The 22,495-nt window shown below is 60.7% G+C and overlaps 1 protein-coding gene across 26 annotated transcripts in view; it reads right to left on the minus strand.

Annotated features, from left to right (window-relative positions):
* Window positions 1–22,495, minus strand: part of NRXN2 (neurexin 2) — a 94,719-nt gene that overhangs the window by 64,675 nt on the left and 7,549 nt on the right. For 21 of the 26 annotated variants that reach the window (XM_055141478.1, XM_055141483.1, XM_055141477.1 and 18 more), the window contains exons 2-6: window positions 20,570–21,542; window positions 10,176–10,193; window positions 6,073–6,102; window positions 3,894–3,965; window positions 101–402 (exon numbers count right to left, since the gene is read on the minus strand). In XM_055141478.1, coding sequence (XP_054997453.1) covers window positions 101–402; window positions 3,894–3,965; window positions 6,073–6,102; window positions 10,176–10,193; window positions 20,570–21,296 — 1,149 coding nt within the window. In that variant the 5' untranslated portion in view covers window positions 21,297–21,542. The remainder of the gene's footprint in view (window positions 1–100; window positions 403–3,893; window positions 3,966–6,072; window positions 6,103–10,175; window positions 10,194–20,569; window positions 21,543–22,495) is intronic. The other 5 variants (XM_055141473.1, XM_055141455.1, XM_055141460.1 and 2 more) reach the window with 4 other exon arrangements.

Here is a 22,495-nt window from a genome sequence, read left to right on the forward strand (position 1 = left end):
CTGCCACCCTCTCAGCTCCCCTTCACTCCTCTCGGCCCCGCCCTGCACCTCCGAACCCCCAGGAGCCCCCCACCCCCCGCCTGCTTCTGGCTCCCCTTACCTGGCGCAGGTTTCGGGTGACCCGGACCTCGTGCCAGGTGTTGTCGTTGAACTTGCCGTTGACGGGCTCCACGAGGGCCTCGAAGGCGCCCGAACCCAGATTGATGACGAGCCAGACGGCGCCGGACTTGAGGGAGAGGTTGACGTAGTCGGCCGACTTGCCCGTGTGCAGCATGAGCCCGTTGCGCTGCAGGGTGCGGAAGGCCAGCGTGATCTCGTCCGTGCTGCTCTGGATCGGGTTGTGCGACAGGTCGTAGCAGAAGAACTCGCTGCCCTTGAATGTGGCCACGAACTCCTCCTTGCCTGCGGGCCACCGTGGGGAGAGACGGGAGGGAGCTGAGTGGGGTGCACCCACCCCCCCATGGCCCCTCTCCTGATGCGTGCCCCCTCTCTCCGGCCACCCTGTCCCCCCTAACCCCCTCGTTCACTTCCAAGGCAGAAGGCTTCCCAGGGGTGCTCCTGGGCCCCCCCCCATACCCCCAGCCACAGGGCCAGCTGAACGACCCATCTCTGGCCTCCCAGGCCAGCCCTAGGGGCCACTGCTGGCCAGTATGGACACCCCGTGTGTCTCTGAAGCAGGAGACCCTGCCGCGTACCCAAGGGTCTCCTGAAAGCAGCCCAGTCCCTCTCCCCACACACACCTTTCTCCCAGGTGGGCTGTTCTTGGCCCCCCCACCAGAGATGGGCAAGTGGGCCTGGGGGGAGCAGTGAGCGGATGGGAGTGGGGGAGGACAGGGAGGGGAGACGCAAAGGAAGGAGGTGATGCGGGGATCAGGGAGGGGACACAGTGCCCCGGAGAGGAGACAGGTCAGGGAACAGGGACAGGAAGCGGGGCCTCTGGAGGGCCAGTGCCCCTAGCTGACATGCCCCTTCACATGACACGTGGGCACGAAGATCCTCAGGGACACCCCACCCCCAGCTTCTTCCTCCCAGCTGAGCCCAGAGGAGCCCCAGGACTGGGTGGGGGGGTCGATGGGTGGCTGAGGGGTCTGCAGTGCTCCCGGGGGGCCATGCAAGGAAGTGGCTCAGGGAGGGTGGCCAATGTCCAGCCTCAGGCAGAGGGAGAGACGCGTGCCCTGGTGGCTGGGACTCTGATGGGGACCTGGTGGCCCCTGAACGGCCAGGGTGGGGATGGGGGCCTGACCAGCAGGCACAGAGCCTACAACGAGGGTGGGGGAGCTGGGAAGGCACTGGTGAGCACTGCCCCACGGGCACCTTTCGCAGGCGCCTTTCCTGCAGGTGCCCCTCGCCCCGCACACAACGGCTCTGCTTCTCTCCCTCCGGGCAGGCTGCCCAGAGCGCCGTCCTCCAGCATCCGAATGCCAAAGCGCCAGCTGCTGCCCGGGGCTGAGCCTGCAACTGCAGCTGGCAAGACCCGCCTTCCTCAGACCACAGGGCGGCCAGCCTGGGGGTGGGAGGGCCATGTCAGGACAGCAGGGACCCCTTCCCCTGCCTACTTGAAGACCAGGAAGCAAGGGGAGGAATTAGGCTGAGCCAGGAAGGAGCAACCAGGCGAGGGGCAATGGGGAGAAGGGCCAGAGGGGGACAGGTCAGTGTGAGGGGGCCAGAGGAACAGGATGAAGCAGCTGAAGATAAGGAGTGAGGTAGGGGGCTGGGTGGAGGGCCAGCGAGGAAAGGGGGACAGGGACCTCTGAGGAAGGGAAGCCAAGGCTTTCTCCGGGCCTCACTGTTTCCATAGCAACCAGGCCTAGAGGAGCCAGGGGGGCTGAAGGACCAGGAAAGGGAGCGCGTTTTGACCTTGGGCTTGCCACGCGTCCCTGTCCCTGCCGGAAGTCAGGCCTCCCCCCTCCCCCCACACACACTCCCTCACCTTCATGCAGTCAAAGGAAATATCATTAAAGGGAGCCGAACAGAAGGAGAGGCAAGAGCGGGGCGGCCACGTGAAGACGTGATTGGGACCGAACAAAAGAGGCCGGGAACAAGGGGAGAGGAGGGCCTGGCCCCCGCCAAGGCAGCGCGGAGGGCTGGCTCTGCCCACTGGGGGGGAGAGGGAGGCGCAGCCAGCGGCCACTCTGCAGTCGGGTCGCGTGTCCTCCAACTCGGAGCTCTGCCGCCACCAGCCTCGGTAGGGCTTGCACAGAGCAGCCAGCTAAGAGAATAGGCGGAGAGGGCCCGGGGTGAGCGGGGCTGCTGGGGACAAGGGAGCCAGAGGGCGGTGGGAAGGACGGGCAAGGCAGGCCCTGCAAGGCGGGCGCACGGCACAGGGTGCTCCCAGAGCACCACGGGGGCTGGGTGCCAGAGACTGCACCAGGGGGCGCTCTCTGCCTGGAACTACAACTCCCAGCAGCCTCGGACTACACTGACCGAGGCCAAGGGTCCCTGCACCCTGCACCGGGGCGGGTGGGTGTGTGAGGGCGAGAAGAGGTGATACTAGCTTCTGCCCCCTGTTGCAGTCGCGGAGTCTGAGCCCCACAAGTGTCCCTCGTCGCGCTGCATGTGGCCAGACAGCAGCTGCGGAGGCCCTGGGTTGCTTAGGGGCGGGAGGGACGAGGCAGCTGCCTCTTTGCAGGCTCTGCTCCGGCCCTCCTCTGGGAAGCTCTCCAGGCCGCCCCCCCACCCCAGGCCCGCCCCGCTCTCCAGCGCTCCAGCTGTCTGTTCAGCTCATTTGGCACTTCCTGCCTAGTAACATCTTGTACTGCTCCCTTGAGAGGAAGTGCGATGTGAGGAAGACGCCTGGGCACGAAGGCCCGCCCGGTGACCTTGGCCACTCCACTCCGAGCCCCAGCCCGGCTCTCCCTTCCAGACAAAGGCGCTCCCACGGGCCTGCCCCAAGGGCTGCCACAGGGGCCCCGGGAATGAGAGCAAGGACGCAGCTTCCCACGCTGCACCGGGGCCCAGACACACGACTCAGCCTGGTCGGGAACTTTCTGTGCAAGCGAGCGAGCGCCTGCCCAGATCAATGAGCGGATTAACTCGCTGGACAAGGCGAGCCCTGTTCTCCCCTCACACTCCCCTCCTCTGTGGTGCTTCATTATGGGTCTCCTCGCCTTGGCTGGGCGCTGAGGACAGAGACCACTCTCACACTGAGAGAGTCAGAGCGAGCACAGCCCTGGGAGTATGTACACAGAGGTGGGAGGTACCCGAGGGGGGCTCAGGCACTGTCCCCAGGGAGCTGGACTGAGCAGGGAACGGTGAGGGGTGAGGATGGCGGCGACGGTGTGGGTGTGGACTGGGGGAGCACGGAGCAGGGACTGGGTTTGTCTGGGGCTCTCAGGGGAGGCTTCCGGGGGTGGACCCCAGCCAGAGACAGCCGGGGCTGGCGGGAGGCCAGGGGCCCGGAACAGTGCCCGGAACGCACAGCGCCCTGGTTTGGCCCCCATGGGCGGTCCTCGAGGACTCGCTAAGTGCCCTGGGAATTCCCCACCGTGTCTGCAGAGAGGCCATGGCCTGGGCAAGGGAGAGGGAGCTCAGAGCCAAGAGCCGGAGCCAGGCACAGGCCAAACTCTGGCCGTTGGGGCTTTCACCCCTCACCAGTTGCCTCAGGGCAAGGAATCTGACCTCCCACCCGCCACCCCTCCCGCTGCTGCCTGGTCACTCCACCGGAGAAACAGACTGGCTGGGGATAGGCCTGAACACGGTCACAAGGTTCTAGAAAGGTCCTCAGGTGGCAGGGGGGAAATGGAGTGGGGCTAGGGGCTGGGCTGCACATCCCCCACTCCCGGAACCTCAGTGGGGGCACGCAGCACCCAACCTTAGGCGACTGGGCAACCCCAGCCGTGTAGCGAGCCCACAGGGGGTGCAGGCTGGGCTCTCTGAGGGTGGGGGTCACTGACCTTTCGTTGGCTGGTGCACATCGCCGGCTCCTCCTCTCCCGGCCCCCCCCTCGGAGAACAGTAAGGACCCTACTGGAGAAGCAGAATTGGGGAGTCAGGCACCAGGAGCTGCCCAGCCGGCCCCACCCAGCCCCCAGATGATGGGGGGCCTCTCGGGGTGCCAGTCAGGGGGCTGCTCTGGGGTCTCTAGGGGAGGAGCCTATTGATGAGCTGAGGGCCCTGGGCCCGACAGACTCCTCAGACCCCCAACTGTGATCTTCCCTTTGCCCAGGTGGGGGCGACCTGTCCGAGGACCCCACTGTAGGCAGTGTGCAAAAGTGCCCTTGGGGGGACCTGGAGGCCCCAAGCGTCCACTTCGCAGCCTCCCCTGCTGTCTCCTGGCTCAGCCCTGTTCACGCTCTGCAACGCACCCAAACACCTGACACCCTCCCCGCCAGACCTCATCTGTCCTCCACCTGTCCTCAAGCAAGTGTGGCCTTCCCTGACAAACCGGATCCAGAGATCCAGAGCCACACCAGGACCTCCCCGGGGAACACTCAGGATCCACACCAGAAGCCTCCCCTGATGCACCCGGACCCACGCCAGGCCCGGGGTGGGGGCCTCCTGGGCTTTGCGGGGGTGCTCAGGGGGGCTGGGCAGCCCCGTGCATCTGTGCCTCGCTTCCTCTCCCACAGCTCTGGGGCACGCTCGGGCTCCCTACCTGCCCCACACAGCACCTCCCTCCCAGCGCCCCTCCCCGGGGCACCGTAGGCACCCCCTCCTCACTGCCTCCTGTGCTCAAACCCCCACAACTAAAGCCAGAGCAAGGGCTGAGCTGTGGGCCAGGCGAGGCGAGACGCCCTTCCAGGACCCCTTAGGCCTCTGGCTCTGAGCCCCAGCCAGCAATCCCTGAGAGGAGGAAGGATGGGGGTGAACTACGAGCTCCTGATCCCCCATGTGGAACCTGGGGGCCTCCTCTCACTCCACATTTGTGGCCTGGGTCCCCCCACCTCATGGCTGTTCCCAGCCCCGGGTACGATCTCTCCTGCAGCGGGGTGGCCTCTCTTGCCTGCGGGCTAAGGAACCCTCAGGGACATGGAGCCCCAACGGCCCCCCGGGGGCAAGACAAGGCATGTCAGAGGGTCAGAGAGGCCCAATGGGTGGCGCTCCAGAAGGTGGGCAGCAGGGCGGCGGGGGTCTCAGTCAGGACTGCTGGGCTCTGTGTCTAGGCTTTTGCGGGACCCTCCCAAACAGTGCTCAGGAGGCCGGGGTCCCCACCAGCAATTCTCTGTCAATAGGGCACAAAATTAAAGGGCACGAACAAGGGTGCAGTGCTTTGGGGGTTCTGCAGTGCTGGGATTACTCAGGCTACCAGGTTGGTGCATGGGGGTTGCACCCAGGTGCTTGGGGGCTCGAGGGACCATGTGGTAGCAGGAGCTGGGCCCCAATCGGGCGCCGTGTCCAGGCTGTTAAGGGTGGTGGGGACTGGGTGGGAGAGAGGCTCAAGCACACCGCCACCACTTCCAGGTGTGCCGTCACCAGCCTACGTGTCCCCGTGTCTGTCCATCTCCTGGCTGGGCCCACATGACCCCTCTGTCCAGCAGGGTTGACAGGCTACCGAGGATGAAGGTGGGGGCAGGTGGGAGGGCGCAGATTCCAGGGGCACCCTGCTCCTCCATCCCCCCGATTTGACCCGGCTTCCCCACAGCGGAGCCCCCCACCCCCCGCCAGCAGCAGGGGAGGGGACAGAGGCTGCCTAGAAGTCTCCCTTCTGTGGTTCATGCTTTCCTCTCTTCTCTTGGGCCCAGAGAAAAGAAAGAATGATCAGAATGAGTGGAAGGAAATAAAACGGCACCATGAGAAAGGGAAAAAAGCAAGATACACTCCCCAGAAAAAGAAACGAAAACAAACGAAGGACAAGACAACGGCAGGAGTTCAAACATCTCTTGATGTCAGAAACCAGGCTGAGATGAGGGTGGATGGAGCGCGTGGGGGGCATGGGACAGGGTGGCACAGACAGGGGCCAGCCCCCCACCCCCACCCGGCACCCCCAATAGAACAAGGACATGGGGGCAGGGGAGGCGGGCAGGGCGGGCAGGAAGGTGGTGAGGGTCAGGCGGGGGCGGGGCACAGGGAGAAGAACAGAAAATCCAGGCGCAGGTTGGGGGAATCCAAACCAAACCCCAACTTCAAACCATACCTTCGCTGTTTAACGTCAGGTGAGCCGGACCTTGGAAAGGGGAAGGAGAGAAAGAAAGAAGGGGGGGAAAAAAAGAAGAAAAAAGAAAGCAAAAAGGGAAAGAAACAGAAAACACGAGTCATCAAAAGCAGCCAGAGAGGGGGGAGAAGAAGCCTTTGCTGCCACAATTTAAAACCCTTTTAACTTGTGACAGACATCGGGGAAGCCCCCAGCCCAGAGGCTGAGGAGAGGGGCCCCGATGCCGAAATAAAGGGGGGCACAAGAGGGTGAGAGAGAGAGAGACAGAGAACAGAGAGAGGGGGCACCAAGAGGGGGGTCCAGGCAGAACCAGAGGGAGGGGCAGGGCGGAGGGGGGCACGGCGGGGAGTGAGGGGGTGCGGGTTTGGTTTCTTTATTTTTTCTTCTTGCCGGCAAAAAAAAAAAAGTAAAAGGAGCAGAAGCACGAGGCGGGGAGGGCTGCTCTTTCCTTTTCCTTTTTTTCTTTTTTTTTTTTTCTTCCAGGAGGTGGAAAGAAAAAAAAAAAACGGTCAACGAGAAAAACGATTCGGATGAAGGAGAAAATAAAGCACGACACAGACCCAGAACCACCTGGAGAGGGACAGATCCCTGTCAGCCGGCCCGAGCAGCCGTGTCTGGCTTGCCACCCTCTGACCCTGGCCCAGAAGGAGGGGTGTGGGGAGCCTGGGCTAGAAGGAACCCCCCCAAGTGGGCTTTAAAAGGCATCTGTCCGGTTCCACCTGTGTCCCCCAAAATTCCGGGCAGGGAGCAGGTACCTGGACACTACAAGGGGTTCAGAAGGACACAGAGTAGAAGTAGGAAGGAGCAGAAAGCGGGAAGCGTGGCCCAGCGTGGGGACCTCATTCTTCCAGAGGGCCCCCCAGCACCCCCACAGACCCGGGGCAAGGCTGGGTCTCTGAGGGCAGAACACGGGGCTCCCAGGGCCCCCTGAGGACCCCCCTTTTGCCCCCTTCTCTGTGATGACTCCAACTGGTATTGACCCATGCGACCCAGCCCTGAACCCTGCCTCAGTCAGCTTAGTCAGGATTTTTCCCCGGGGTGTGAGACCCCTGGAGTGAGGGGTCAGCCCCGACTCAGGGCCCCCATCATCCTACTCCCCATGCCCTGGCCCCAGCAGGCACCAAGCAAGGGTCGTGTCCAGAGCCAGGCTGAGACCCCAGGGCTCCCCAAGATAACCAGCCAGTCTCCCCTGCACCCGTGGCGTCTGGCCTCGAGAGTGGAAGAGGCACCATGGAACCCAGAATGATACGTGGAACCGCCATGAGATGTGAGGCCGGCCAGAAAGTGAGGAGGCGGGGCAGCTGGGATCCTTGGAGCAAGTGGAGGGCCGGGTACCGGGCTTCTGGGAGGAAACGCTGCCAGCCCCGCGCTCTGAGGTTTCTCCCCGCCTCTGGGTCTGCAGCCAGTTTGGGGGGAAGGGGAGCAGGGACCAGCCCCACTCTGGAGAAGAAATATGTTTTATTCCGGGGCGGGGAGGGGCAGAAAGGAGCTGAATCTTATTCCTGGTCTTGCTCACAAACTACCAGCTCCTCCTTCCAGGGTCCATGAATCCAGGCCAGAGCCCGAGACCCCCACCCGAATCCCTCTTGCTGCAGGAACCAGCCTGGCCACGGCCCCCACCCGGGGAAGTTGGGTCCAGGGGCCAGTGGCGTCTCCGTCCCCGAAGGCCGGCCTGGGAGACCCTCCACTGCCCAGTGCGGCCTCATTAGCATGCGGTGCTCTCCCCCTGTCACCACGGCAACCAGCTGCTCGGCTCTGTCAGGCGTGACGGCACCTGCCATCTTGGGGAAGGGGTGGCCTCTTGCCTGCCCTGTCCCCCACTCAGCCCAGAGGGCCCTAGGGTATGACTCCTGCCCAACCCAGAACAGCAGCTCCCCCCTCATGCCCACCCCTCATCCACCTGTAGCCTCCTCACCCACCTCCCACCCGGCCCCAGATTGTGCAGGCTGCAGTGCCCGATGGCCAAGGGGCTTCCCCTGGACCCTACCAGGCTGGCCTGACTCTACTCCCCCCACAAAGTCTGGGGGGGTTGGAGGCTAGGGTTGGGGTCCCTACCAGAGATCTGGATGACGGGGTGGTAAGAGGGCTTCTGGGAGGAAGCGAGGCCTAGGGCAGAGCATCAGGAACAAGAAAAGGGTAAAGAACCCAAGACCCCAAAATGGGAAAGGGGACTCCAAGTCCAAAAGCACCTCCCAGAAACCGCCCGGCCACGCCCCGCTCCCACATTCAGCCTGTGCCCTTCTTCACCTACCCAGACCTGAGGAGGCCCAACCTTCGAGAAGGAAGACAGTTCTAGGGGACAAGATGGCAAGACGCACCCACAGACAGCACAGAGAAACATGGATGCACTCACTGCAGGATGCATGCACACGCACACACGTGAATACACATGTGCACACACTCACATGCAAGTGGACACATACACGCACATGTGAATATTCTTGCATGTCTGCACATGTGTAAACACAGATGCACACCTACTACACATGTACCTATATGTACCTGTATGCACCCATGCACACACAGATGCGCACACACTAATGCACACTCATGCACACATGCACACACCCCCCCACTGCACTACAGTCAAGCCTAGCTGTCTCCTCGGCCCCTCCTACCTCACCCTGTCCCTCTCTCCCAGCCTCTCCTCAGCTGTCCTGTCCCCTCCCAGCTTTCTGCTGGCCTGGCTGTCTCCCTGAACCCCCTCTCCTCACTCTCTCTCCACCCTCCTGGCTCCCTGCCCCCTTCTTCCCTCCCCTCTCCCTTTGTTCCAGAGGAGACATGACATCAAGAGCAAGTAAAAGTCACATCAGCACTAAATCTTATCTCCAGCCCTCAGCAAGCTGCGGCCACCAGCTTGGGCACACCCGCTGCCGCGGCCTCACACGTGCCGGGTGCCCAGTGCCAGGAGAGGCCGACACTGCAGACGGGGAGGGCACACACCCCGCCCACAGTCACATACACGCACTCGCAGGCGAGCACACACATGCACACAGGCAAACTCACATATATGCACATAGGTAAAGGCACACAGGCAAGTGCACACATGAATACACGTCCACACAGGTAAATGCACACAGGCAGGCACACATGCACACTGCTAAGTGCTCGCAGGCACACAGGCAAGTGTATAATGCACACAAGCAAGCGCACACAGGAACACACATGCACACAGGCAAGTGCACACATTCACACAAGAAATGACATACAAGCACTCAGGCAAGCACACACATGGACATATGTACACATATGCACATGCACATCCACACATATGCACCTGCAGACACCCTAGAAGGGACACCAATGAGACTATGGCAGCAGGAAAGGGGATCCAGCCCCACACTGCCTCTGCTTCTTTCTCCCTGGGGCACACCCCCAGGTCTGCCTTAGGACCCCCAAGCCCTCTCCCGCAAAGAGAACATGAGCTAAGCCTAGTGAGGGGACCCCGTCTTTCACCTGCCCTGCTGCCCGCTTCCCGCCAGCTTTCCCTCTCCCTAAACTGGCAACCCCACCCAGAAGGGCAGTAGTGGGGAAGGGTAGAGCAGGACAGAGATCCTAGGGAAGGGCAGGGCCGAGAGTCAGAGCAGAGCTCTGAAGAAGGGGTGACTACAAAACCAGAGAGAAAGAGAAGAGGCCAGAGAGCTGGAGACACGGAAGGACAGAGAGACCCCAAAAGAACATAACACCCCACCCCAGATGCTGGGCCTGGGCTGAGGATGAAGTTGGCCCCCGCCTCCTAGCTGTAGTGCCCCCCATGGCCTACAGTGACCCAAGGACCCCAGAGCCCGCCCCAGCAGCCTGGGGTGCAGCTTGGCTAAGTTCCCTACTAGACAGTGCTCACTCTTGCCTTGGCCTTTCAGAAGTCACCAGCCAACCCCATCCCCTCCCTAAGGAAGCAGAAAGGGGGTGGACAGGGATGAAGACGGGGGTGCAAGCCAGTCCCAGGACCTCTGACCGGTGCTTCTCCCCAAACCATGGCAGAGGGACAGGCCAGAGGGACAGCAAGGCAGCCTCCCCCCATCACAGACCCCACGGAGACGCGGGGTGCTTGCTGCCCCCCAGGACAGAGGGGGAGCTTCACTCACCTTCCATGGGGTGCTCCTCTGCAGGCCGCGGGGCAGGGCAGGGCAGAGAGAGAGAGGAGAGTGGTTAGCGGGCGCCACGCACAGGGATCCCCACAGGAGCCCCCCGCCCAGCCCTCATGCCCCCAGCCTGGTCTCTGCTGCTGATCACACACACCCACATGCAGGACCCCCACTCTGAGAGTCACATTTCAGGAAACTGAGGCCCAGGGAAGGCGGGGCTCCTTGGGAAATCAAGCAGAGCCAGAGCGGCGGTGGGGCCTCCCACACCCTCACACCCCGCCTCGCCTTCTGTGGTGCCTCAGAGATGGGGACACGTGTGGGGCGCACCCGAGAGCACTCGCACAGGCACCTCACAACCCAGGGACCCTGCTGGCACCTGAAGAGCCAGGAGAAGCCCAGGGGCGCAGTCAGCCCCCTGCCCTGCAGCCGCCCTGACCCGGCCAGGCATCAACTTGTCCCTGGTCCCTTGGAAGCAAAAACAAGAGGGGCAGGCAATGTGTCTTCTGGGATCCCTCTGGCCCCGGTTCGGGGGTTCTAAGTAGCTGGGAGAGGCAACGGTTGGTGGGGTGGCCTCTTCAGGGCTGGGGAGGCCACTGGCCCCTCCCAGGCCCTGCCACAGCCTCTGGGCAGTCACTACTGCTCTGCACGGGCTCCCCAAAGAGGGCCAAGGAGGGGGAGGTTCCTGCCCCCAAGGATCCCCACCCGACCTGGAGCCTTTAGAGGACGCAGCAGAAGGAAGGGAAAAACAGTGTAGCCACAAACTCACAGCCCCTGCAGAGAGCAGACGTGCAACCCCAGGACACACCACAGGGACACACCACCACCACCACCACCACACACACACACACACACACACACACACACACACACACACACAGAGCCAGGCTGAGTGCAGAACCACACGGCAGTCTCAGACGTGGGGCATAGGCTCACCCCACACCCCACACACACACAACCCATGGGAACACAGCACCTTCTACCCACCCACCGGTCTACCTACCTGTCTGTCCACCCAGCCCTCCAGCTGCCTGCTAACCCATCGACCACCAATTCACTCCATCGAACCATCGATCCACCGACCACCATCTGCCACCCCAGCCCACCCATGCAAGCCTTTTACCCCTCTCTGCAGCAGACGCGGCCCCCCCAGCACCGCTTTAACCAAACAGCCCGGCTCCCACAGCTATGGGGACAATGAACCTCTCCGAAAAGTCTCATCAAGGGCTGGAGCGACAGTACAGTGGGTTGGGAGCTTGCCTTGCATGTAGCCAATCCGGGTTCAATCCCCGGCATCCCACATGTTCCCCTGAGCACCACCAGGAGGGATTCCTGAGCACAGAGCCAAGAGTAACCCCTGAGCACTGCCAGGCATGATCTCCCCTCAAAAACAAAGCAAAAACCCTAATCACCCCCAATAGTGGTGGAGGTCCCTGGAGAGGAAGGCCCCGGGGCCTCAGAAGGAGCCCTGGGTTCGGGCTGGCTTGGGGCCTGGACATCGCTCCCACACCCTTCTGACCACAGTGCTCCATTTCTAGGTAACCCAGCCTGGCAGATGCTGTAGAGTGACCTGCACTCGCCCACCCCATGCCTGCCGCTCTCGGCACATATGTGTACTGCACTAATACTTGTCACATCTCTCATGCAACTGTGTTTCCACATCCATTTCCAGAGATCTCTGGGAGGTGTCTCAGGGCAAGGACAATGTCTCATCCATCCCTCTCTCTCCAGCTGTTTGCACATTTGCACAATTCCTGGCTCAGGGACGGATGGGGGGCGGGGGGAAGCCTTCCTATGTTTGTTGAATGACTAATAAAACCAAAACACTGTGATTTCCCTCTCCTACTGAGCATGGCAGAGCCACCCATTCTCCCTGGGAGACACTTTATTTCCTCAGCTAGACCACGACTTTCCTTGAGTTCACTGCTGGGACAGCCTCGCATGGGGAAAACGAGGTCACTGGCGGGGGGGGGGGGGGGGCAGAGTCAAAACCCAATCCCAAATTTTTTGTGGCACCAAAACTTCCAACTGGCACATTCTGAGCATGGAAGCCAAGATTTCTAGAAGCTTCAGTTTGAATTTCCTCTCCCACAAACCACAATTTGCAACTCTCTCGCTCTCCCCATCAGCTTGGACATACTCAGCTCACACCCCCACCCCCGTGCCTGGGTGGAAGGTTGTTTTCCAGCGGGGGAAGCCCTGCCCTCCACCAGCTGCATCTCCCAGGCTTGCCTCCTCCTGGAGGCTCTCCAAGCCCACGGGCTAATGATCAGGGCTGTTCCCACTCGTGGGTCACTCAGCAAACTCCCTGCACTGTGATAAAGAGGCACAGGGTCAGCTCATTTTGTCCTGATGACAATAAAGAAACCTCGGCTTCACAGAGCAGGATGCCAAAGGACAAGATGGAGCAAGATGGAGTCCCTTTCCCGGGCTCATGCAGCAAGTGAGCAGCGAAGCGAGGGCCCGCGGCAGCCCGCTGTGTGCCATCATTCTGCCTGAGAGCACCGTCCTCGGGCATCGCTCGCCTCTGGGCCCTCAGGACATCTCTCTCACCGTACCTCTCGCTGAGCAACCTGCCTGGCCCAGGGAGCCAGCCCCCCAACTGCCATGAGCACCCCTTCTGGCGCTCTCACCCCACTCTGCAGAGACGGTATCTCTACGGTATCTTTGCTTTGCTTTGTTATTGGGGGCCACACCCAATGGCTCCCCTCCTGCCTCTCGGGCTCAGGGAACCATATAGGGGGAATGAACCCACGTTGCCCACTGTGCTAGCGCTTGGGCCCTGGCAGAGATGGTTTTGTGTGACCCAGCATGAACTTGGGTTCCGGTAAACTTGTTTTCAAGGGCAGTGATGAAGACCAGAAGGAAAGAAAATGTTCTGGACTGGGAAGGTGGTTTGTGGGATGGTGGGGTTCAATCTCCAGCACCATGTGGTTCCCTGGGCACAGAGCCAGAGTGGCATCTGAGCACTGCCTGGTGAGGTGGCACAAAAATAAAAACAAAAAAGGGAAAAGAAAACTGTTTGGAGCAGCCCAAACCACCAACATAGCAGTTACAGATTAAAAACTTGAAGCCAGAGCGACAATGCAACTGTGGTTAGACCTTGCCAACCTGGGTTTGATCCCCGGCATCCCTTATGGTCTGCCTGAGCACCTCCAGGAATGATCCCGGAGCACAGAGCCAGGAGTAAGCCCTGAGCACTGCCAAGCATGACCCCCAAAACCCAAACAAACAAAAACAAAAGCCCTGTGATTTCCTCCAAGCAATGCTCCTGATTCTACCCAGAACCCATTTCCTGTGGGTGACTCACAGTTCCAACAGATTTGGGAAAGTTCGTGTCCAAATTCACAAGCAGAGTTGAGCACGTGGGCAGGGTGGCTCCCTCACGGCTCCTCCTGGGGGGGAAGGTGGTGGAACCCCGAAAAGTCACTCCAAGGGCCATGCAGGCAGGGCAGCGCCAGAGGGGACTTATGACACCCGAGTCCTCGGGAAATGGAGAAGTCACTTCCCCACACCACTGAGTGGGCAGGGAGGTCACTGACAGGCACCAGGGACGGCCTCTCATTTTGGGGGTGGCAACAGGCCCTGGAGCCAGCTTGGGGCATGATTCCAGCTACTGTGGCTCGCTGTGATGGTGAGAATTCAGTGTGAAGAGAGGCCGGCACCACAGGAGACGTGGCCGAGTCTCCTGTCCCCACTGCCCCTCTGTGCCGCCTCTATCTGTGTTCATCCCGCACCCCCGCACCCCCGCCACAGCCTCCTTGGGGTCTGCGCCCCTCCTGACCACCTCCTGACCTCCAGAACATCCGATACTCCCTCCACCTACAGCCCACCATTGACTGTAGCTGGGAACCCTGGGCGGAAGTGAAACCCCACACGTACAGGGCCTTGGAACCCCAGCTTATCCCCCCCATCCTCCTCCCCTTTTCTCACCTCTCCTGCACTCTCCCACCAGCCCACCCAGAAGCTGGGCCTCTCTGAGGCCCCCAAGCCTCTCCACACAGAACTCTTTGCTCAGCCCCGCCCTCCATGCCAGCGGCCACAGCTCCCCCTCACCACACTCCATTCCCCAGAATCCCGCCTCCGAGTCTTTTCCTGAACTACCTTCCACCGCCTAACTCTGAATTCTGCCGGGTGGAACCCACTGAACACTTCCCTGCCCCCTGCACCCCAGACACAGCACTCACTATGCACAGACCCGCTCAGAATCCGCTCCCAGCGCCCCTCACAAAGCCGGTGAATAACAGCAGCTCCAGCCCTGCTTCTTACCGTATTTACTGTAAGTTGAGGGTGGGGGTGGGCAGGCGGGCACACCTGAGAGTGCCCGGGGATTACTCCTGGCTCGGCACTCAGGGATCATTCCTGGCAAGCTTGGGGGATAATATATGGTACCAGGGATCAAACTGGGGTGAGCCACAAGCAAGACAAGCACCCTACCACTATCCTCTCTCCAGCCCTGTTTTCCCCTCCTTTCTTCTGTTGTTTTGTTTTTTAGGCCACACCCAGCAGTGCTTAGGGCTTACTCTTCCTGGGGGAACATATGGGGTGGTGGGGATCAAACCCAGGCTGGCCACCTGCAAAGCAAGCACCCTCTCCACTGTACTATCACTCCTGTCCCCTGCATCCTTCCCCATGTCCACTTTGGATGGCACCCCCAACAACCAACCCCCTCCACCCCTGTCCTGGCTTCTAGACTATTCTTTCCACTGTCTATGCTTACGTGACCTCCCTCAAGCTCCCTCAAACACAGTTGACAAGTGAAGGTTCTTGGCCAATCTTGAGAAATTTTTATGCCTTTTATTGATTTAATTTTGATTTTGAGGCCACAACCAGCAGTGCTCAAGGCTGGTTCTGCCCTCAGGAATCACTCCTGGAGGGGCTTGAAGGACCATAGGTGGTGCTGGGGATTGAACCTGGGTCAGCTGCATGAAAGGCAAGTGTCTCACCTGCTGTACCGTCTCTCCAGCCCTGACAGTGTGCCTTTGTGCCTCTTACTCCCCCTCCTCAGAACCCTAGAGGTCGTGAAGTTCCTCCCAGCTGACGTCCACACTGTGAGTAGAGAAGTCAGGCTCAAATCCTGCTCTGAGCCTCAGGGCCTATGGCCTCTGCATGTAGTCTCACTGGGAGCATGAGCCACACTGTTTGCCGGGGTCTGGTCACGAACAGTCCATGTGCCCACACAGCTGTGAGTTCATAGGAATTACTCAACTATCCCATATCTGCAGGGTGGGGACCATTATCATCACCATTTTACAGGGGTCATGACCTGACCTGCTCTTTGTTTTTTATTTGGGACATATCTGGCAGATGCTCAGGGGTTACTCTTGGCTCTGCACTCAGGAATTACTCCTGGAGGTGTATGGGGCACCATATGGGATGCTGGGGATCAAATGCAAGACAAACACCCTACCCATCGTATATTCTCTCCAGCCCCAAAACCATAACTATTTTTTTGTTTGTGGGCCATACCTGGTGGTGCTCCAAGCTTACTCCTAGCTCTATGCCTCAGGGATCACTCCAAGCGACACTCAGGGGACCATATGTGGTGCTGGGGATAGAACCTGGGTTAGCCGCATGCAAAGTAAGCACCTTAGCCACTGTATTACTGCTCTGACCATCCTGTATTTTTTGTTTTAGTTTTGCTTTTTGGGTCATACCCAACAATACTCAGGGGTTACTCCTGGCTCTGAATTCAGGAATCACTCCTGGTAGTGTTTGGGGGGAACCATATGAGATGCTGGGGATCGAACCTGGGTCAGCCTCGTGCAAGGCAAACACCCTACCCACTATACTATTGCTCAGGCCATCCTGTATTTTTATTTTTATTTTATTTTATTTTTTTGCTTTTTGGGTCACACCCGGCGATGCACAGGGGTTATTCCTGGCTCTGCACTCAGGAATTACTCCTGGCAGTGCTCAGGGGACCATATGGGATGCTGGGAATTGAACCCGGGTCGGCCGCGTGCAAGGCAAACACCCTACCCACTGTGCTATCACTCCAGCCCCCATCCTGTATGTTTAAATAGGACACATCTGGCAGTGCTGGGGCAGGGGTGTGAGTGTAGGGGGTACAGGGAATAGAAGGCAGGGCAGGGCCTCCCACATGGAAGGCCTTGGAGGTCCACCACGTAGCTGCCTTCCCAGCCCAGGTCCCTCTCTTCCCTCTGCATCCCATCTCTGCCACCTCCCCACAAATCCTCTACAGCACCGCTGCAGGCCCATGGCACAGGAGGCAGCACCAATGATGCCCCATTCACCCAATTATGAGCAACTTGCAGGACACAGACCACCTCCCTGCCTTACGGTGACCAACCAGTCCTGATGCCCTCCCTAGCACAGTGGCCCCACTACAACAGTAGACCCCTGCGGACCCCTGAGCAGTGGCAACAGGTGCAAGGATTCGGGACTCAGACTCAGCCAACTCAGTGCTGAGACTGGCATGGACTTGGGGTTCAGACTTAGCTCAGACTCAGGGCTCTGGTTTAGTGCAGACCCTGGCTCCCTGTAGCCAGAAACCCAGGGTAAGGAAACAGATTTCCTAGCCAGGAGGTTTCCAGCACGTTGGGGGACCAAGGTGCTGGGGAGAAGGCTCAGGGGTCAGGTGCACAGAGATCAGGGGCACTGCAGAGCCAACCTGGACCACTGTATCATCTGGCCCCATCTGACAAGTTATCACTGGGAGTGGCCTCTGGGCTCTCTGCTTGAGGACCCTCCCCCCAAATCAGGCAGGTCCAGCCCCAGAAAGGCAGGAAGAGCCCCAGAGGAGTCAGGGACCCAGATGCAAGGAGCTGGAGTTAGATCGGTCGGTACACCCTGGCATAGTTCTCTAGGGCCGGAGCAATAGTACAGCAGAGAGGGCGTTTGCCCTGCATGAGGCTGACCCAGGTTCAATCCTCGTATCCCATATGGTTCCCTGCATAACATCAGGAGTAATTCCTGAGTGCAGAGCCAGGAATAACCCCTGAGAATTGCCGGGTTTGACCCCAAAAACAGGAAAAAAAAAGTTCTCAAATGTGCGTTGGATGAAGCACACAGAAATCTAACACCAAGTCATCCAACTTCCTTTGTGAATCCCAGTGCTAGAAATCATCAATTTCCACAACACGCAGACTCACAAGGAGCATCCTGGGAAGGGGCTGACAGCCCTGGAAAGCATCGGACCCAGAAGCAGAACAAAACAGAGAAAAACACGAAGCCATCCCTCTGCCAGAGGAGCCTGGGGGCTCTGTCCATGCGCTGAGTTGAGGGGTTGGTCCTGTTCCCCGTCACAGCCCCAGTCCCATGTACGGGTCCCCTGCATCAGCAGGGAATGCCCTCAGAGCGTTAGGAATTCAGGATAGTACCAAAGTTGACAGGGATTTGAGGAGCATGTATGGGGAGAGGAAAGGAGGCCATCGCAGTGGGTAGGAAGGAGTGGGTCAGTAGGGGTGTCACTTACTGGTCTGTCATGTCCAGATGTGACACTCATGTGTCTGAGCAGATGCAAATACCTTTGTCTGACCCCAGTCAGTCCTCCCCAGAACTCCGTCCTTTCAGAGACTTGTTGACAATACCTCCTCATTCATTCCACAAACCTTTACCAACACCCACTAAGTGCCTAGTACTACACTAGAGATGAGCAGCGCTGCCCTTTTGGCACTCGCAGAGCAGGGATTCCTTCCAGAGAGCAAGTGTGTGCCAGCACCCTGCCCCGCCAGCTCTCTGCCACCCACCCAGTGTCTCCCTCTCCCTCTGTTTCATGAACCCCACACACACTCCTGCACACACACATGCGCAAGCATATACACACATGCATGCCCACACACGCAGAATCTGTCACCCACCCATTGTCTCCTTTTCCCTCTGTTTCACAAACTCTACACACATGCATGTGTACACACATGCACATACAGAATGGAGCAGACAGGAGCAGCCACTCACAGATCCCGCAGAGCAAACAGACACATACATTCATCAGTAACACAACCACCCCTCCCTCGAACACGCAAGGACTTGACTCAGCCACAACCACACAATCCGTTCTCGGGGGCACGCCCTTTGCGTGGCCCACCAGGAATGAGTCCATGAACCCCGGCAGGGTCTGAGGAAGTGTGACTGGGGTACCTTGCTACATTTCCCATGTACCCAGGGCCAATTCTGCCTCAGGAAGATCCAGGAACCTCTAATCTCTCTATAGCTCTGACGTCCCTCTCCCCTGGAGTTAGAAGGGTCCCCTGTTTCCTTGTGTAAGCAAGGAGGGGCAGGCCTAAGGGACCAGAGCATTAAGTTCAAGATCTGTGGAAAGGAAGCTTCCCTGTGAAGTCTGGGTGTAGCACCCGGGTCTCCCATCAACATGCACACGCATGGCACCCCTCAAGCACATGCTCTCCACCCTGCATCCACACATGGAGCTTCTATCTGGGAACATCTGCAGTCAGTCGAGCCCATTTTCGGAGAACTTCCACCGCCAGACGCTCGGCCTCTGCGGCGGGCAAACACATAGACACAGCGTTTCACAGTTTCGGGAGCACCTGAACTCCCGGGAGAAAAGGCGAGAAGGCGCCAGCTTCATCTGATACACACAGTTCCTGAAGCGAGAGAGTCCACATCCCACACGAACCACCCGCAAAAGAACCCGAAGCCTTCCTGGTGTCTTCCAGTCCAGCTGCACAGACGCAATCCATACAGTACATACACACAACCCACAACCCAACACAGTGTGCACACACACAACCCACAATCCAACACAGTGTGCACACACACAACCCACATAATCCATAGTCAGCAGATACGCAATCTACACAATCCAATACAGTCTGCACATACACAATCCACACAGACCCAACACAGTCTGCACACACACAACACAGACCACACACACACAATCTACACAATCCAATACAGTTCACACACACGCAATGCACAGTTCAACAGTTCACATACACACAATCCATATGATGCAACACAGTCCACACACACGCATCTATATAATCCAGTAGTCTGCACACATGCAATCCATACAGTCTAACTCAGTGTGTACACACTCAATCCACACAGTCCAACACAATCCACACACCACACACACACACACACACACACACACAAGTCCTACACAATCCAGACTCCCCAGTCCCAGAGCCCCTCCGCAGCTGCCCACGTGTCCCCTGACACCCCTCCTCAATGCAGTCCTGGAGCTGCTCGGCCTGTGGGTACACTCAGACACCCACTCCCCAGGGCAGACACACACACAACTGCCAAGAAGTCCCCACTCTAGCGGGTGTTGGGGAGAAGAGAGCACAGTCTGTCTGTACACATCTGTGGGGTGTACAGGGCGGAGGGAGTCGCACGAGCTCCACCCCCGACTTGAGAGGGATCCTCCCCCGCCACACCCCAGCCAAAGCACAACAGGTGCCTTCGAGTGCCCCCAGAGCAGCGGGTGACCTTGTCCCTTCCCTCACCCACCTCTGCCTCTTGCAGCTGGGGAGCTGACAGAACCCCCACTTCCTTCATGCCCCATCCCCAGGCCAAGTACACCCCTTCCTAAGGTCCCCCAGCTTCTCCTTCAGGGTCAGCGCGGGGAGGGCCGGGCCTCCCTCAGTGCTCCCGCGAGGCCTGAGGCAGAGAAGCCCCCTCCCTCCGGCCCGTGCTGCGGTGACCCTCGGTTCCCGCCCTCCTGGCTATCCCTGACTCCCTCCCCAAGCCCACCGCCCTCACTCACAGTCCTCCATTCTTCGCCGTCACCCTCACAGAAGCAGCGCCGCCGCCGCCGCCGCGGCCCACCTGCCAGGCCCGGCCCCGCCCCCCGATGGCCACGCCCACATAGAGGCCCCACCCACCGATTTCTCATTGGCCCCTCGCAAGCCCCGCCCATGGTTCGCCCGCTCCGGACGCGCCTACACAAGCCTCCCCACAGGCCCCGCCCACGTAGGCCCCACCCACCTTCCTGAGCATCACTCACAGGCTCCGCCCCACGGGCGGCTCTCCCGCCCTCAGCGCCTCGGCTGACAGGCCTCACCCGCGGTCACTCCCTCACAAGGCCCCCGACCTCACGTCCGCACCGTGCCCACACACTGCCTGTCAAAGCCTGCTGCCCACACAGACCGCTTCTACGGGCCTCGCGGGCGCCTGACAGTCCCTCAGCGACCCGACCGACACGCCCCCAGACGCCGAGCCTCACCCTCTCATCCGCGACTTGGCGATCGTCAGGCCCGCACGGGAGGCGCGCCCGAGACTAGTGCCCGAGGCCACGCCCACACGGGGGTCCGGCCCCAGGCCACGCCCAGGCCACACCCAACTCCCCTGCTGGGACGCTACTCGCCCTCGCGCGACACCCCTCCCTGTGTCTGCAGGGCCTCACGCTCAGCCCCGCGTGCCCCGAGCCCGGCCCTCGCAGCGCCCCGGGACGCCCCCCGGCTCACCTTCGCTGCAGAACTTGCCGCCGAAGCCCGTGTGGCTGCAGTCGCAGCCCACCTCGCCGGGGGCCAGCACCGTGCAGAGGCCGCCGTTGGCACAGGGGTTGCGCGCGGGCGCGCACAGAGGGTCGGCGGCGGCGCCGCGCAGGCCCTGGCTGCCCAGCAGCGCGGGGGGCCGCTCGCCGAGCTTCAGGTTAGCCAGGAGGCCGCGGAAGGGCGGCTCGTACTTGACGGTGCTGAGCGTGAGCGCCGAGAGGCGCACGTCGGGCGGGATGCCTCCCACGAACAGGTCGCTGGCCACCTGCATCTCGCGCCGCTTGGACCGCACCTCGGCGGCGCGGGCCTCGCCGTCCACCGCCAGCGCCGTGCGGCGCGCGTCGCGGGTCAGCAGCACCATGTGCCAGCGGTCGTCGGCCACCGGCGTGTCCAGCTGCAGCGTGGCGGGCTCGGCGCACGAGAGCGTGAAGCGCAGGCGCAGGCGCCCGTCCACCAGCAGCAGCTCCAGGAAGTCACAGTCGCCGCCGTCGTCCAGGTAGAGCAGCAGCGCGCGCGTGGCGTTGGTGCGCAGGCTGAAGCTGAGCTCGCCGCTGCTCGCCGCGCCCGCCCAGCGCGCGTAGCGCGCCCACTGCCCGGGGCCGCCGCCGAACTCCAGGCCCCCCGCGCGCGCCGCCAGCGCCAGCAGCACGAGTAGCAGCAGCAGCGGCGGCGGCCGCCACCGGCTCCCGGGCGTCATGCCTCCGGCGGCCCCGGCCCCGCCCGGCCCCCGGCCCCGCTCAGGCTTCAGAGCCGCGGGCGCATGGGGCAGGCAGGGGGGCCGGGCGCCCCCCGCGCCGAGCGGGGCTCCCTTGCCAGCTCACAGTGCCATGGGCCCAGCCGCGGGTCCAGGCGCGCAGAGACCCAGGTGGTGGCGTCCCCGGGGCGGCGGCGGCGGCGCCCCTCCCCCGCGGCGGGCTCCCACGGAGACTGGGGGGAGGAATGCCTGCGGGGAAAACAGAGAAGAAAGGGTTAATGCGGGTGGGCGGGGCGGTGGGAGCAGGGGAGGCGGGGTGGATTGGGAGTTGGGGTTGCCGCCCCCCTACACACCCTTTAGGCCTAGAGGAGCCAGGACTTGAGAAGATTCTAGAATAACAGACAATCCAGGGATGGAAGTACTGGGGTCCCTCAAACCAGGGAGAGAGCCCAGGGGCTCGGGTGGGGTCAGGAGAGGGAGGTGGCACCTTCGTGGCCAGGAGGAGCCCAGCGCGGACGCGGGCACAGTGTCAGGACCAAGGCTAGCTCCCCAGGGCCGGCCCAGAGAGCCAACTCGGGGCTCACGGCAGCCCCCTGCTCTCCGAGCACCCCCCACACCTCTGAGCGCTGCTCTGCCACCAGCCACAGCTCTCTGCTCTCTCATCAGTTCCCGATGCTGGATAATGAAGTTGCTAAATAATTCATCGGGATTAATTAAATGCCAATTCGTCGATGGTATCACTGGTAACCTGGCTGGGGAAAGGGGAAAGGCAGAGGGCGGCGGGAACCAGGCGCCAAGGCCCCGTGGCTCTCCCTCCGGATGAGGCCACAGACCTCCAGCCCCTGCTCGCGTCCCCCCCGCCCCCCAACCTCACGCTCCCCGTGCTCACCAGTCTAGATCCTTCCTAAGCTAAAATGTCTGTCAGTCTCAACCTTCGGATCCAGTCCTCAGCCTGAGACGTGGCCCCCGTATCTGGGCTCTCTTCACCCCCTGGATTCTACCCCCTCTCCACCCGGGGCTGGGGGAGCCACCGGGAGGCAGCGGACTCATTTACATAAAATTGCCTTTCTGAAATGATTACCCTTGTAACGGGCTGTCAGAGAGCAATTTATACCCCACGCCAGGGAGGGGAATTTGCATCTCGTTAAACTCCGAGTCGTAATTATTTATATCCAACAACCCTCCTGAATATTGCATTGATT

Source organism: Sorex araneus, chromosome 6, assembly GCF_027595985.1.
Source record: "Sorex araneus isolate mSorAra2 chromosome 6, mSorAra2.pri, whole genome shotgun sequence".
In the NCBI taxonomy this organism is placed as follows: domain Eukaryota; kingdom Metazoa; phylum Chordata; class Mammalia; order Eulipotyphla; family Soricidae; genus Sorex; species Sorex araneus.